Source organism: Pseudorca crassidens, chromosome 3, assembly GCF_039906515.1.
Source record: "Pseudorca crassidens isolate mPseCra1 chromosome 3, mPseCra1.hap1, whole genome shotgun sequence".
In the NCBI taxonomy this organism is placed as follows: Eukaryota; Metazoa; Chordata; class Mammalia; order Artiodactyla; family Delphinidae; genus Pseudorca; species Pseudorca crassidens.
The window spans coordinates 14,702,829-14,715,888 of NC_090298.1; the positions used below are offsets into that span (position 1 = coordinate 14,702,829).

Consider the following 13,060-nt stretch of genomic DNA (forward strand, 5'->3'; position numbering starts at 1 on the left):
CCCATCATCAGCTTCGGCCGCCGGCTCATCTCACCTCATCTCATCCCTGTCCCCGTACACATCACGCCCACTTCTAGTAGAGAAGCAAATCCCAGACACTGTGTTATTTCATTCCTCAATATTTCACTATGTATTATCAAAAGCTAAAAACTTTAAAACATACAGAGGTAACCATAATATCATTCCTGAAAAGCTTTAACACAAATTCCTTAATATCAATGCGAAAAGGTGCAACTAGCTCAAGTTTCATTTTAAAACACTCAACTGTCTTGAATTTCATAATTTTTAAATAGCGTATTCTTTGAAATCAGAATGCAAATAAGGTCCCTGTAGTAGTGTAGTTGGTTGCTATATCTACTCAGTCTATTTTAATCCGTTGGTTTTCCCTCCGTCTCCATCTGTGTGTTTCTTTCTTCTTACAATTTTCCTGTTGAAGAAACTAGGTTGTCTACTACATTGATTAGTTACTTCTGTGCTCAGAAAGCTTTAGGATTTCTCACAGATGACAGAATGTCCTGGAATTCATGGCCCTTCATACTCTGGTATGGTACCCATTTAACTTCCTACAAGGTGTCCCATCCTCTGGGAACAGGTCTCACATTCCTGACTCAGGAGTCCGCCTCTTGCCTTTGTCTCTGCCTGGAAGCCCTGCCCACTCTCTTCCATTTCCTTGATTCCTAGTCCAATTTAAGTCCCAAACATCCACAAAGCCTTCCAAGACAACTCCAGGCAACAATGACCTAGAAAAAGACAATGTAACAACGCCGCTGGATGATTAAGAGCCTAGCGTTTACAGTCAGACCGACCCAGGTTCAATTCAAATCCTAGCTTCGGTCCTCAGAGGGACTGAGCAAGCCTCCCTTCTCTAAACCTCAGCTTCCTCATCTATAAAGTGGGGACAGTAATACATACTTCTAAGAATATGGGAGAAGTGAACAAGGTAGCATATATAAAGTGATTAGCCCAATGACTGGAACACAGAGGGTGTATAATAAACGGCAGCTATTATTATTATTGTATCCTGTAAGGGTCACACCTGCCCAGCACTGTCAGCCGTGGTGCTGTGGGTCCAGCTCATCCCCAACCATGCTGTAAACAGACCTTAACACAGAACTCGCCCACCGCCTCGAAAGCATCCAACTTTGATTAACTAAATGGAAGAGACCCTCCCAGAGGGCAAATTTAATAAAGGTCTGTTGACTGACATGCCTCCAGCTCCCCCTCATGCTAAGATTTGGGGGTAAAGCAGAACAATTAAGTTAGAGAAATGGTCTTCATGTTATCTGCCTCTAAACTACCTAAAAGGCTTACATACTTAAAATGCACGTAAGAATGTTTCTTATTTTCCCTGAATTCTAGACATCTGGACAAGGTAACTGACACTGATCTTGTTTAACCATGCACTTGGTTATTCTTCCTAGTTATGATACTGTAAACATACCTGGGAAAAACAAAAACAATCCAGACACAGGAAGAAAGATACTTTATATGCACATGAGTCTTTAAATACCAATCAGAGTGATCCCAAATGACCAAACAGTCCTTCTTATGAAGACTTACTATTTCGTAAGCTTAGAATAAGTAGCTATTTATTTTTGACAAAAAAAAAAATCTACATTTTTTTTTTTTTCATCTGGCTCAGAAAAAAAGAAAAGTATATTTTCTTCCTAGAGCCCTGACTGGTTTAAAAGGATGATAGAAAAAATAATAATAATAAACACTTTCATAGACCTCACAGATACCCATTTCCTATTTTCAATTCTTAAAATCACAATAAAGATGGATCCGTCCAGGCCAGCAGCATAGACTAACCTTGAATTGCGAGCTGACCGTGGGCCGCCGATGTTTGCTTCCACATTTCAAGGTATCCTGGTTCGTGCGGCTTGAAACGTGTTCAAAGAGGTCGTAGATGAAGTCGAATCTGTGTGAGCGGAGAGCAGGAGGGCCGTGAGGGGTGCACACCCGGTTATTAGGTGCTGGATTACTGTAATCACAATGCATTTCCCCACTGAAAATAACACACCAAGGCCTGGAAGAGCTAAGACAGTGTCCAAAGATTTCACACCAACCACTCCCAAAGAGCTTTAGGCACTGAAAACAGACGTGGCCGCTTCGGAGCACCAGCGTCTTGCAGAAGAGAAGGGGATTGGGATGAAGATGACTCAGGGCGACAAGCCACGTAGGACCGCTGAGCTCTGCAGAGCTTCTGCAGCCTCCACGCCCTGTGGAAGGGAGGGGTTTGTCTCGTGCACCGCAGAGTGACGAAGATGCGACCAGGTAACGGGTGGAAAGATGCTAACTCTGGAGTGAGCCCGCCCCCCCCCCCCCCCCGCCCCCGCCGCCACTTCCTAGTTGTGTGACTTAGACACGACGCTTGCCTCTCTCTAGGCCTGTTTTTTTCATCTGGAAAATGGGCACATCCTAAGTGCTGAAGTTTGTTGTTATTATTATTTAAAAGTTCTGTAAAATCTACTGCCACTACTGAGAGAGTAAAAGGCTTCTCAGAAGCCTTTCTTTTATCTTCCTTGCACAGAAGATGCTCTGGGCTATAAAACCGGGGTGGGGTGTGTATGTGTGGGGGGTGCCTTCGCGGGGACCAGGAATGAGGCGGTCGGGCAACCACGCCCCTCAGGGGGACAACGCCAGCACTTCCCTCATCACTTCTCTTCTGCTTGACCCCTTCTCACTTGCATCCCCGGGTGATGTTTCATTCTCGCTCTTTGAACTTCTCTGTGCTTTGAGTGCTTTGGAGTTTTACTCATTAAAACGTCACAGATGCCAAAGGCAAAAGAGAGCAGGTGCAGCAAATAGGCCAAGCCCCTCCTTCTACAGAGAGAAACCTGGGGCTGAAACAACGTTCTCCACCCCACTTCCACAACCACTTGACGTCATGACAGCGGCAACCAGTGAAAGGCCATCTCGCGGGTCTCCAGGCCTGTGCTCTTTTTCACAACAAAATGTTCCAGGTAACCTCAAGACACTGCTTTTATTTAAATGCATCACTTTAAATCTGCTTTGAGAGATAGGTAACCTGCTATGGTATTTTTAAAACGTCGCCATTTTTACAGGCCTGAAAACTTATCTAAAAATAGAAATAGCTGACAAGGTTGTAATTAGGGAATCCTCATAAAAGAGGGTTAAAACAAGTTGAAAGATCAAACACTTCCACCCTGAGCTTCTAAGCTGACACCTTAGAGGGGTTCCCTTCACCCCAATTCTAAGTGACAGGGTGGGCACCTAATACTTTCATTTCTAAAAGTATTCCAGCTTTTTAGTAATTGTGCTTTCCCTCCTTAGATATTAAATATGTGTGTTAGAGACTCACGCTGGATCTGATACAGGTATTGACAACTTTAAGGCAAGGGTTGTTTTCCTCCTTTCTCTCTCACACAGGCTCCTAAAAATAGGAAGGCTCCTGGTTTCATACATACAAATAGCTAAACTAATCACTAGAACTTTCAGCATGTTTTCCTTAACTACTGGTTTAATGATGTGAATTTACAAGTCATGAATGAATAAATGAATGGGTAATTAATCTATCACTTTAGCTGAATAATACTTGTTTATTTCTCTCGATACCCCTTACACTAATGAGAGACATAGGGTCCTATACACCCGAGGCTGAAGTCAATTTAACGCACAGCTCTAAGCTTGCTATGAAGACAGTAGGTCATACCGGTTAAAATCTTAGGTCCCTGGGCCAAGCAGACCAGATCAAATCTAGTTGAGGGATCTCGGGCAAGTCACTTAATCACTGTAAGTCTTAGTTTCCTCACCTGCATAACATGATAGATTTACTATTCCAATGCTGCCTCATTAAATGGTAGTCACTACCGCTAGTACCATTTTCTACCTCTCGGATCACTTTCTTGATGAAATACTGCCCGGGGAAGAAGATGATAAACCAATTGCCCACACATTAACTTTTTCTGTATTCGTGAATTAAAAGCATCTGCACAAACATCAGTCTGACATCTCGGGGAGAAGACTGACGCACCGGCTTTCCCTCAGCAAGTTGAGAAGATCATCCCTGAAGGTATCTCTGTTCTTCTCCAAGATGCCCCGCACGTCATACTGCACCTGGTTTTCCAAAATAAACAAGAGAAGGCGGAACTGATCAAAAGAATCACTTCGGGCCATAAGCATCCCCTTTAAAAGCTGGGTCCACGACAAGATGTTAGCTCAATATATTTATGATTGGCTTCTGAAATTACTATACTCTAAATACCAAATGAGCAAGTATCAGCAAGGATCTTGATTAAGAAGTTACCTCTCCAAGGGTGTGGAGAAAAGGGAACCCTCCTACACTAAGCTGATGCAGCCACTATACAAAACAGTACGGAGGTTCCTCAAAAAACTAACAAGAGAGTTGCCATGTGATCCAGCAATCCCACTCCTGGGCACAAAACAGGACAAAACTCTAGTTCAAAAGATACACGCGCCCCCTATGTTCACAGCAGCACTATTTACGATAGCCAAGACACGCAAGCAAACTAGACATTCATTGACAGAGGAATGGATAAAGAAGATGTGGTACATGTATACAATGGAATACTACTCAACTATTTGTAGTAAAAGAATGAAATAATGCCATTTGCAGCAACATGGATGGACCCAGAGATTATCATACTAAGTGAGGTCACAAAGAGAAAGACAAATACCATATGATATCACTTATATGTGGAATCTAAAATATGACACAAATGAACTTATCTACGAAACAGAAACAGACTCACAGACTTAGAGAACAGACTTGTGGTTGCCAAGGGGGAGGGGGAGGGGGGAGGGGGAGAGGGTTGCATTGGAAGTTTGGGATTAGCAGATGCAAACTATCATATATAGAATGAATAAACAAGGTTCTACTGTATAGCACAGAGAAATATATTCAATATCCTGTGATAAACCATAATGGAAAAAGAACATAATAACTGAATCACTTTGCTGTACAGCAGAAATTAACACAACATTGTAAATCAATTATCCATCAATAAAATAAATTAAAAAAAAAAAAAAGGGAGTTACCTCTCCAGCATAGTGTTTCACTCCAAAATTGTTGACTGCAACTCTGGGCTTCACGTAAAAGTGGTTATTCTAAAAAAAAACAAAACAAATAGAAACGCCTCATTTCACTCACTGATTTCCTGACAGTATAACTATAACTGACAGTGAAAACAATTGCAAAACCCATGACCTATCAGAGGTTTAGGACACATCGTGTGATGCACTTCATCAAAACCAGGCAATTCTGGTCTGTGTCATTACATTAGGTTAAAAATGTTAAATTTTATACACTAGCTAAACATGGGCATATTCTGACAAGCAGCCTACAATCTATGCCTTTGGCTTATTTCCATTTAGTTATAGCAGAGAAAAGCTTCCGTTTGAGGGAAAAAAATTCACTGTGGGAGGCACAGTAGGTCAACAGCACCGAAATCTGTCACGTGTCACATCTTAATCCACAGATGTGCTATTCAGACACAAGGAGGAATCGGCAGGTTTGGACATACAGCATGCTGAGTGTGTAACTTCTCCAATAAGGTGCCGTCTGTGGCTTGAGGAAAATGGCTTTCTTCATTGATAAGGGCTAGGAGACCAAGTTTCTAGAAGAGGGGAAAAAAGGTTAAATATGAATTAGAAGGTTTTGGCTCTGTTTATTTTTACAGCTCCTTTCCTCTCTACTCGCTATCAAGTAAGTGGTCAAAAGGGCATAATAACTTCTCAGATTGAAAAATTCAGAAAGACACACTATTAAGAAATCTAGTTCATTCCACACTAAAAAAACGGAACCCCCTGCAATTTGGCGGACAAAACTTTTACAACTGGCCAATCCACTATCGGAACTGCAAAGGTTTTGATGACGACTTAAAATCTATGGGAAGCCAATCTGCACACTGTTGATTCTTAAAATATTGACTTCAACGAGACAATGGGTTTGAAGCAGCCAAGTATTTAAATGCAACCTTGCACATTTACATGCATGTTTCCAAACGGTCCACTGTGCTCTAAACGTTCACATCTTTGATGTGCGTGTTAGCACAAGCTGTTTTGTTCCCATAAATATGAATCAGCCCAGCTGGACACCCTTGGGACTGTTACCAATTCTTCAACAGTGTGTTACCTTCTCAATCAAGTCCAGGCATTCTCCATTGTCTATCCAGTCAATGTCTTCCCACACTAAGCCTTCTCTGTGCAAAGATTAAAAAGGGCCAGGTTGTAGTCAAATATAGCTTCAAAACTATCCAATGGAGGGGCTCATTTTCTTAAAAAATTTGAAATGGAATTTGATGAGTGCTTACCTGCTATATTCCAGTTGTTCTAAAGAAAAGATATGCTTGTTGAAATACTCCTGAAGCTTCTCATTTGCATAGTTTATATTGAACTGCTCAAAGTGATTCACCTAAGGGAGGAAACCATTCAACAAGTGTCTATTACATAAAAAGGCCAAACAAGCCACGATGGAGAAAGGTATGGAGGTTCCTTAAAAAACTAAAAATAGAGCTACCATACGATCCTGCAGTCCCACTCCTGTGCATATATCCAGAGAAGACCATAATTCAAAAAGATACATGCACCCCAATGTTCACTGCAGCACTATGTATAATAGCCAGGACATGGAAGCAACCTACACGTCCATCAACAGAGGAATGGATAAAGAAGACGTGGGACATATATACAACAGAATATTACTCAGCCATAAAAAAAGAATGAAATAATGCCATCTGCAGCAACATGAATGGACCTAGAGATTGTCATACTGAGTGAAGTAACTCAAAGACAAATACCATATGATATCACTTATATGTGGAATCTAAAAAAAAATGGTACAAATGAACTTATCTACAAAACAGAAACAGGTCATAGATGTAGAAAACAATCTTATGGTAACCATGGGGGAAAGGGGGGGAAGGATAAATTGGGAGATTGGGATTGACATATACACACTACTATATATAAAACAGATAACTAGTAAGGACCTACTGTATAGCACAGGGAACACCACTCAACACTCTGTAATGACCTATATGGGAAAAGAATCTAAAAAAAGAGTGGATAGATGTATATGTATAACTGATTCACTTTGCTGTACAGCAGAAACTAACACAACATTGTAAATCGACTATACTTCAATAAAACATTTTTTTAAAAAGGCAAAAAAAGGGCTTCCCTGGTAGCGCAGTGGTTGGGAGTCCGCCTGCCGTTGCAGGGGACACGGGTTCGTGCCCCGGTCCGGGAAGATCCCACGTGCCGTGGAGTGGCTGAGCCCGTGAGCCATGGCCGCTGAGCCTGCGTGTCCGGAGCCTGTGCTCCGCAATGGGAGAGGCCGCAACAGTGAGAGGCCCACGTACCGCAAAAAAAAAAAAAAAAAAAAAAAATCTGCAGAGAAACATATCAATGTTTGTTTCAAGAGGCTTGCTTAAGATTATCCCACTCGCTGGAAGCATACCTCAAAGTTTTCAAATCCAAAGATGTCAAGGATGCCGACAGATTTGAAGTCATCTTTGCCTTTGATCCTGCCGTTGATCTTCTTGATCACCCACTCGAAGCAGCGTGCGTAAAGCGCCATGGCCAAGGAGTCCCTGCTGTCTGCTGCCTGTGGGGAGAGGAGACAGGGCCATGGTGCCCAGATGACCCCGGGGCAGCCCAGACAGGCAAGTCCATCCCCGCCCCACTCGGGAGACACACTCACTCAACATCTATGCACCCCATGTCAAGTAAGCCAATACCGTCTAGGATAACACAGCTGTCTAAAGAAAGGGTAACCTGGAACCTGCTTATTCACTTTACAGCACGATTCACCAAGAAGTCCTTGAAGTCAGGCTTTCGAATTCAACTTTATAGACTGAGTTGTAAGAAAGGATCTGAACCCACAGCTACAAATTTTATCAGGTTTCAAACAATAATTAAGACCTGACCTCTCTCATTATCACCTTCTCATATTTCACTCTGTACACATAAAAGTTTTCTTCCTGGCATGCTTAGCGTTTCTACTTACCCAGTCAAGAAACAGCTGTGAGATGGGCTAGCGCATATAAGAGGCTCAAGGCAGTAGCAGAAGCAAAAATAAGTAATACAACATACTGTTGCACTGTTTTCGTTAATAATAATAATAATTATTATTACAGCTAATGGTTACGTAATTCTTACTCTGCACCAGTCATGAAGCATTTAGCATATATATTTTTATTATCATCCTTACTAGAATCCTATGAATTCGGTATAATTATCCTTGTCTTACAGAGGAGGAAATTGAGGCACAGTGAATAAATTTCCCAAGAACAAAATATAATAAGCCGAAGAGGCAAGACTCAAACTCGGGAAACGTCCATCAGGCCCCTTTCTCCTAATGACTCTGCTACACCGTCTCTAAGAAGACAACTGAACCACTTTGTGTACCCCCCTCAGCGTGGATGTCTTCTTTATTTTGATCCTGAGCCAAACTCATTCAAATGGTTCACTGCAGCTACTTATTCGAATCAAAGCCACAGATCTGCAGACCCAGGAGCATCTTTAGAAGTTGCTTTGAGGGCCACACGCCTACCTGTTGAACGTTGAGAGGCGTCAGGATCTCCTCCCCCCGGAGGGACATGGATCTCTGGGTCAAGGCATCTGTGAGCTGTGCCGGGTCCAGCCCAAGTAACTCTGCAGACCTGCCCAAGGCTGGGGAGGAAGGACAAGGCAAACGTGGACACACAGGCCATGGGACCCCGAATGGGTGCAAAGCCAACTCCACAGAGCGACACAGTAAAGCAGAGAATATTCCTAAGTCCCTCAGGCAAGACCTACAGGATACACATTCTTCTGGTAGGTTATTCACTCCTTTAATAAGTCTTAGGTTTACAGCAAAGAACCTGGTGCTTGGACCGAGTATGGTCCACAGACCCCGAGGTGGGTTCCCCAAGACCCCCAAGAGGTTTGCAAGGTCATAACTATTTCAGTAATAAGACTACGATGTTATTTGATTTTTCACCCTCATTCCCTCACCAGTATACAGAAGAATATTCCAGAGGCTACATGACATGAGGTAGCCCAACAAACGGAAGGCAGAAGCAGGAGAATCCAGCTGTCCTCTGTTACATCAGATATTGTAAAAATTTACAAAATCGTTAGACAATGTCACTCTTCACTGATTTGTTTTGGTTTGTTTTGGAAGATGGTCTTTCAAAGAAAATGATGATATTTATTGTATTATATGCAATGGGTTTATTATGGTTATTTTAGAGCACATTTATTTTTTTTAAACTGCCTCTTTTAATTTCTAATGCAGTAAACATCAACAGATATGACCCACAGGAACAAAAGCTCTTCGGAATTCTCTGTGATTTTAAAGTTATTAAGAGGCACTGGGAGCAAACGTTTGAGAACAACAGGCCTGCAGCCCTGGGCAACTCTAGGGCTACTCTCAACTTCAACTCATCCAATTCCCAGCCTCCATGTCCTTGTCCATTGCGTCTATCAGAAAAGTTTAAAAGATAAATCACTCCAGGAAAATGATAACTGATATTGTTATGTGTCTATTAACTCAATCTTGACAACACATCTCTGTCGTGCACTTCACAGATGAGAAGTCACAAGTACTGAAGGGATAAGTAACCCAAGGAAACAGCTTGTGGCAGAGCTGGGCTACGAACGAATTATTCTGGCTTGAAAACTAATGGTCTTAACCATTCCACTATGGCAGCCTTCAATAACCATGAATAGCTATGGCAACACTCATGCCTGATTCATAACATTTCTCCTACATCCAATTCTTGTCGCTCCTATTTCCTCTTATTGGGCCCACTGTCCTTCTTTCTTAGTAAACATGAGAACACAGCCAGTAATCACTTGTCAGATGCTTTGACCCTTTATTAGCTGACCGTTCACATCAGATACAAAGCTCTGTAGCTCTTATTCAAGGGCTCGAAAAATTTTTTCTGTTAAAGACCAGATAGTAAGGATTTTAGATCTATGTTTCCTATGAGGCAAAAGTCAAGGAAGTAAAGGAGGGAGGAACAATCTTACCTGTTTTGAAGGAAACTTGTGCTCCACCAGCAGTGATAAATTCTATGTTCCCAAGATGCAATATACCAGCAAGCAACCTCAAAACTTCCCGAACTTCTTCCTTGCTAAACTGCATTACCTCCATTGCCATCTAGAAGAAAATATTTAATTTTTAATCTGTTTTCATACTAAAGAAAATAAAAAATACTCCTTCCTCAGTAAAATTATTAAGTATTATTCTCAAGGCAAGAAAGCAAGAAATAGATGTATGCCCCCTCACTTTTTTTTAAGATTTTTAAAAAATTTATTAATTCATTCATTTATTTTTGGCTGCGTTGGGTCTTTGTCACTGCACGCGGGCTTTCTCTAGTTGCAGCGAGCGGGTTTCTCATTGCAGTGGCTTCTCTTGTTGCGGAGCACGGGAGCTAGGCACATGGGCTTCAGTAGTTGTGGCACGCAGGCTCAGTAGTTGTGGCTCGCGGGCTCTACAGCGCAGGCTCAGTAGCTGTGGTGCATGGGCTTAGTTGCTCCACGGCAAGTGAGATCTTCCTGGACCAGGGCTCAAACCTGTGTCCCCTGCATTAGCAGGCAGATTCTTAACCACTGCGCCACCAGGGAAGTCCCGCCCCCTCACTTTTAAATGATAAAGACTTTACACAGGTACACATAAAAGAAAAGCATGACATTAAAAAAGAATTGTAGAATACTTAGAGATAACCCAATCAGTAAGATAAAAGTAAATACCTGCCTTACATACAAGACTCCTATTCATGCCACAAAAGAATTACCCCAGAGAGTCACAGTAATGATGGTGACAAAGAAATACTTTTTCTACATGTATCAAAATGTAATGGAACATTTATTATTTTCCTACACATAAAAAATGGTGGGGGGGATACTTCATGAGACTCCTCTAGTGTAAACTTTGGGGACTTGTCTTAATTTTAAATGCAGCAGGGACCCCAGTAGGTGGAATGAAATTCTCTATCAGGGGCTGGACAGATAGGAGAGTCTACTGTTCCTTTTATAAGAGATGCTGATGGAAAACCTGAGTGGATCTAGATCTGTCTTCCCTGGAAAGTCATCACATCGCTATTTTCCATTTCTCCAAAGGATTTCTCAAGTCTTATTTTGGTCTCTGGATACTAAATGGAAGTTAACATAATGCTGATTTGGGAAAAATAAAAATAAACAGGCACCTACAGGGGTTTTGGTCCCCAACAAGTATCTAAGCTGAAGCCGGGCATCTTCTGAATCAGATCTAAGATTTGCTCATTTTCTCTTCTGATTTGGGAGCCATATTCTCGTCAGAAAAAGAGCTAAATAGCCCCCTCCAACACACACACACCGCACACACGCCTGCACACACAACTGAGGACAGAATCGCTGGCTATACTGATGAACATAAGCTACAAAGAGAACTCGGACCCATAATTGTTACAATGACCACAGGAGATGTGAAGACGGAAGCCACACAGCACTTTGAAGCCATAGAAACTGCAAAAGGAAATGACTGGAGATTTTAAAATGTGAAGAGTTTAATTTCTTTACAAGGAAAAAAACAAAGCCAGAAACAAAGGGCAAAAACAACAGACAGGGAAACAGAATTAAAAGAAAAAAATTGTAAGGCAAGGAGCAATAGCTATATTAAGAGACACATGAGCAATGAAAATAAAATAGGCACTTCTCGTAAGAGGAAATGCAAATCCAGAGAGAAATGTTTTCCTTCCTAGAAATCCAATATGCACAAATTGAAGAAAATGAGATAGCTTCTATTAAATTACCAAAAATCTTTCTGAATGATAAAATGGGTGAAAGTGAGGTATATCTGCACTGGTCACTGGTAGTATAAGTTAGTATAATCTTTTTGGAAAACAAGATTATGGGGCAGCACTGTGCTGGCCCACATATGTACATAATCTCATAATGTTCAGAGAAGTTACTTAACTTTCTCAGGGTTACACAACCAAGAGTCAAAGTCAGGTCTGATGAACCCAAAGTCTAGGAACTTACTGTCTATCCAGCTCTATGCTTTTTTTCTTTTTATGTCCTTAGAAAGTCCATCTCCTGTGTAATCTCCCTTCACTGCAACACTGGGGATTTGTTCTGAGGAAAATCTCAACAGGAAAGAAAGTTTTATAAAATATTCACTACAGCGTTTTCTTAACAACACTTTCAGAGAGAAAAAAAAATCTAGCTCTCCTACAATCAGACAAGTCCAATATAGCAAATGAACTTGTTAGAACAGTATATCGTTTTTAAAGGAAATGATGAACATTATATAGAAACGATATTTATGATAGCTGTATGCAAAAAGTAAAAAATTATTTTTGTAACTAATTTTTTCAAGAAAATCATCTGGGAAGAAAATCTACAAAATTAAAAATGGTTGCCATGTTACTGCTGGTAGGTTAATGGACACTGCATTCGATGATGTCTTTTAATGTTGTTGACATGTTTTTACTGTAACAACCGAGTCTCTTAATGGATCAATGGGTAAATAGATTGCTGTCTATTCTGTGGAATACTACTCACCAGAAAAAGAATAATTGAGTGATGTGTGGTTTGGATGAGTGAAAGAAGCTAGACACAGGAGAATAGATTCTGTATGATTTCATTTACAGGAAACTCTAGAAAAGACACACTTTCCTAGGTTTCCTAGGGCAGGGGCTGGGGCTGGGATTGTCTAGGAAGGGGGACAAGCAACTTTTAGGGTGTAAAACTGTCCTTCGGTTTGACTGTGGTTGTGGGTATATGGGTGCATAAATTAAAAATTCACTTTATACACTTTCCATGAGGGCATTTTATTATAGGTACATTATAATGCAATAAAATTGACTACAAAAAAATTAAAAGACAATGAATTATTTAACCAAGGTAGAGAAGACTATCATTTCATGGGTTCAGACAGAAACTGACACAAAGAAGAGGAACTATTAGCCTAGTGCTTATCAATCTTTAAAAGCCTACGGGAAAATAATTATTCACATTTACTTATTCTGGGCTTCCCTGGTGGCGCAGTGGTTGAGAGTCTGCCTGCCGATGCAGGGAACACGCGTTCGTGCCCCGGTCTGGGAAG

The 13,060-nt window shown here is 41.3% G+C and overlaps 1 protein-coding gene across 4 annotated transcripts in view; it reads right to left on the reverse strand.

Annotated features, from left to right (window-relative positions):
- MYO10 (myosin X) overlaps nucleotides 1-13,060 on the reverse strand; it is a 217,693-nt gene that overhangs the window by 71,935 nt on the left and 132,698 nt on the right. For all 4 annotated transcript variants that reach the window (XM_067730417.1, XM_067730416.1, XM_067730419.1 and 1 more), the window contains 9 exons: nucleotides 10,003-10,132; nucleotides 8,540-8,658; nucleotides 7,445-7,591; nucleotides 6,297-6,397; nucleotides 6,119-6,185; nucleotides 5,508-5,600; nucleotides 5,023-5,091; nucleotides 3,998-4,080; nucleotides 1,813-1,921 (listed from right to left, as the gene is read on the reverse strand). In XM_067730417.1, coding sequence (XP_067586518.1) covers nucleotides 1,813-1,921; nucleotides 3,998-4,080; nucleotides 5,023-5,091; nucleotides 5,508-5,600; nucleotides 6,119-6,185; nucleotides 6,297-6,397; nucleotides 7,445-7,591; nucleotides 8,540-8,658; nucleotides 10,003-10,132 — 918 coding nt within the window. The remainder of the gene's footprint in view (nucleotides 1-1,812; nucleotides 1,922-3,997; nucleotides 4,081-5,022; nucleotides 5,092-5,507; nucleotides 5,601-6,118; nucleotides 6,186-6,296; nucleotides 6,398-7,444; nucleotides 7,592-8,539; nucleotides 8,659-10,002; nucleotides 10,133-13,060) is intronic.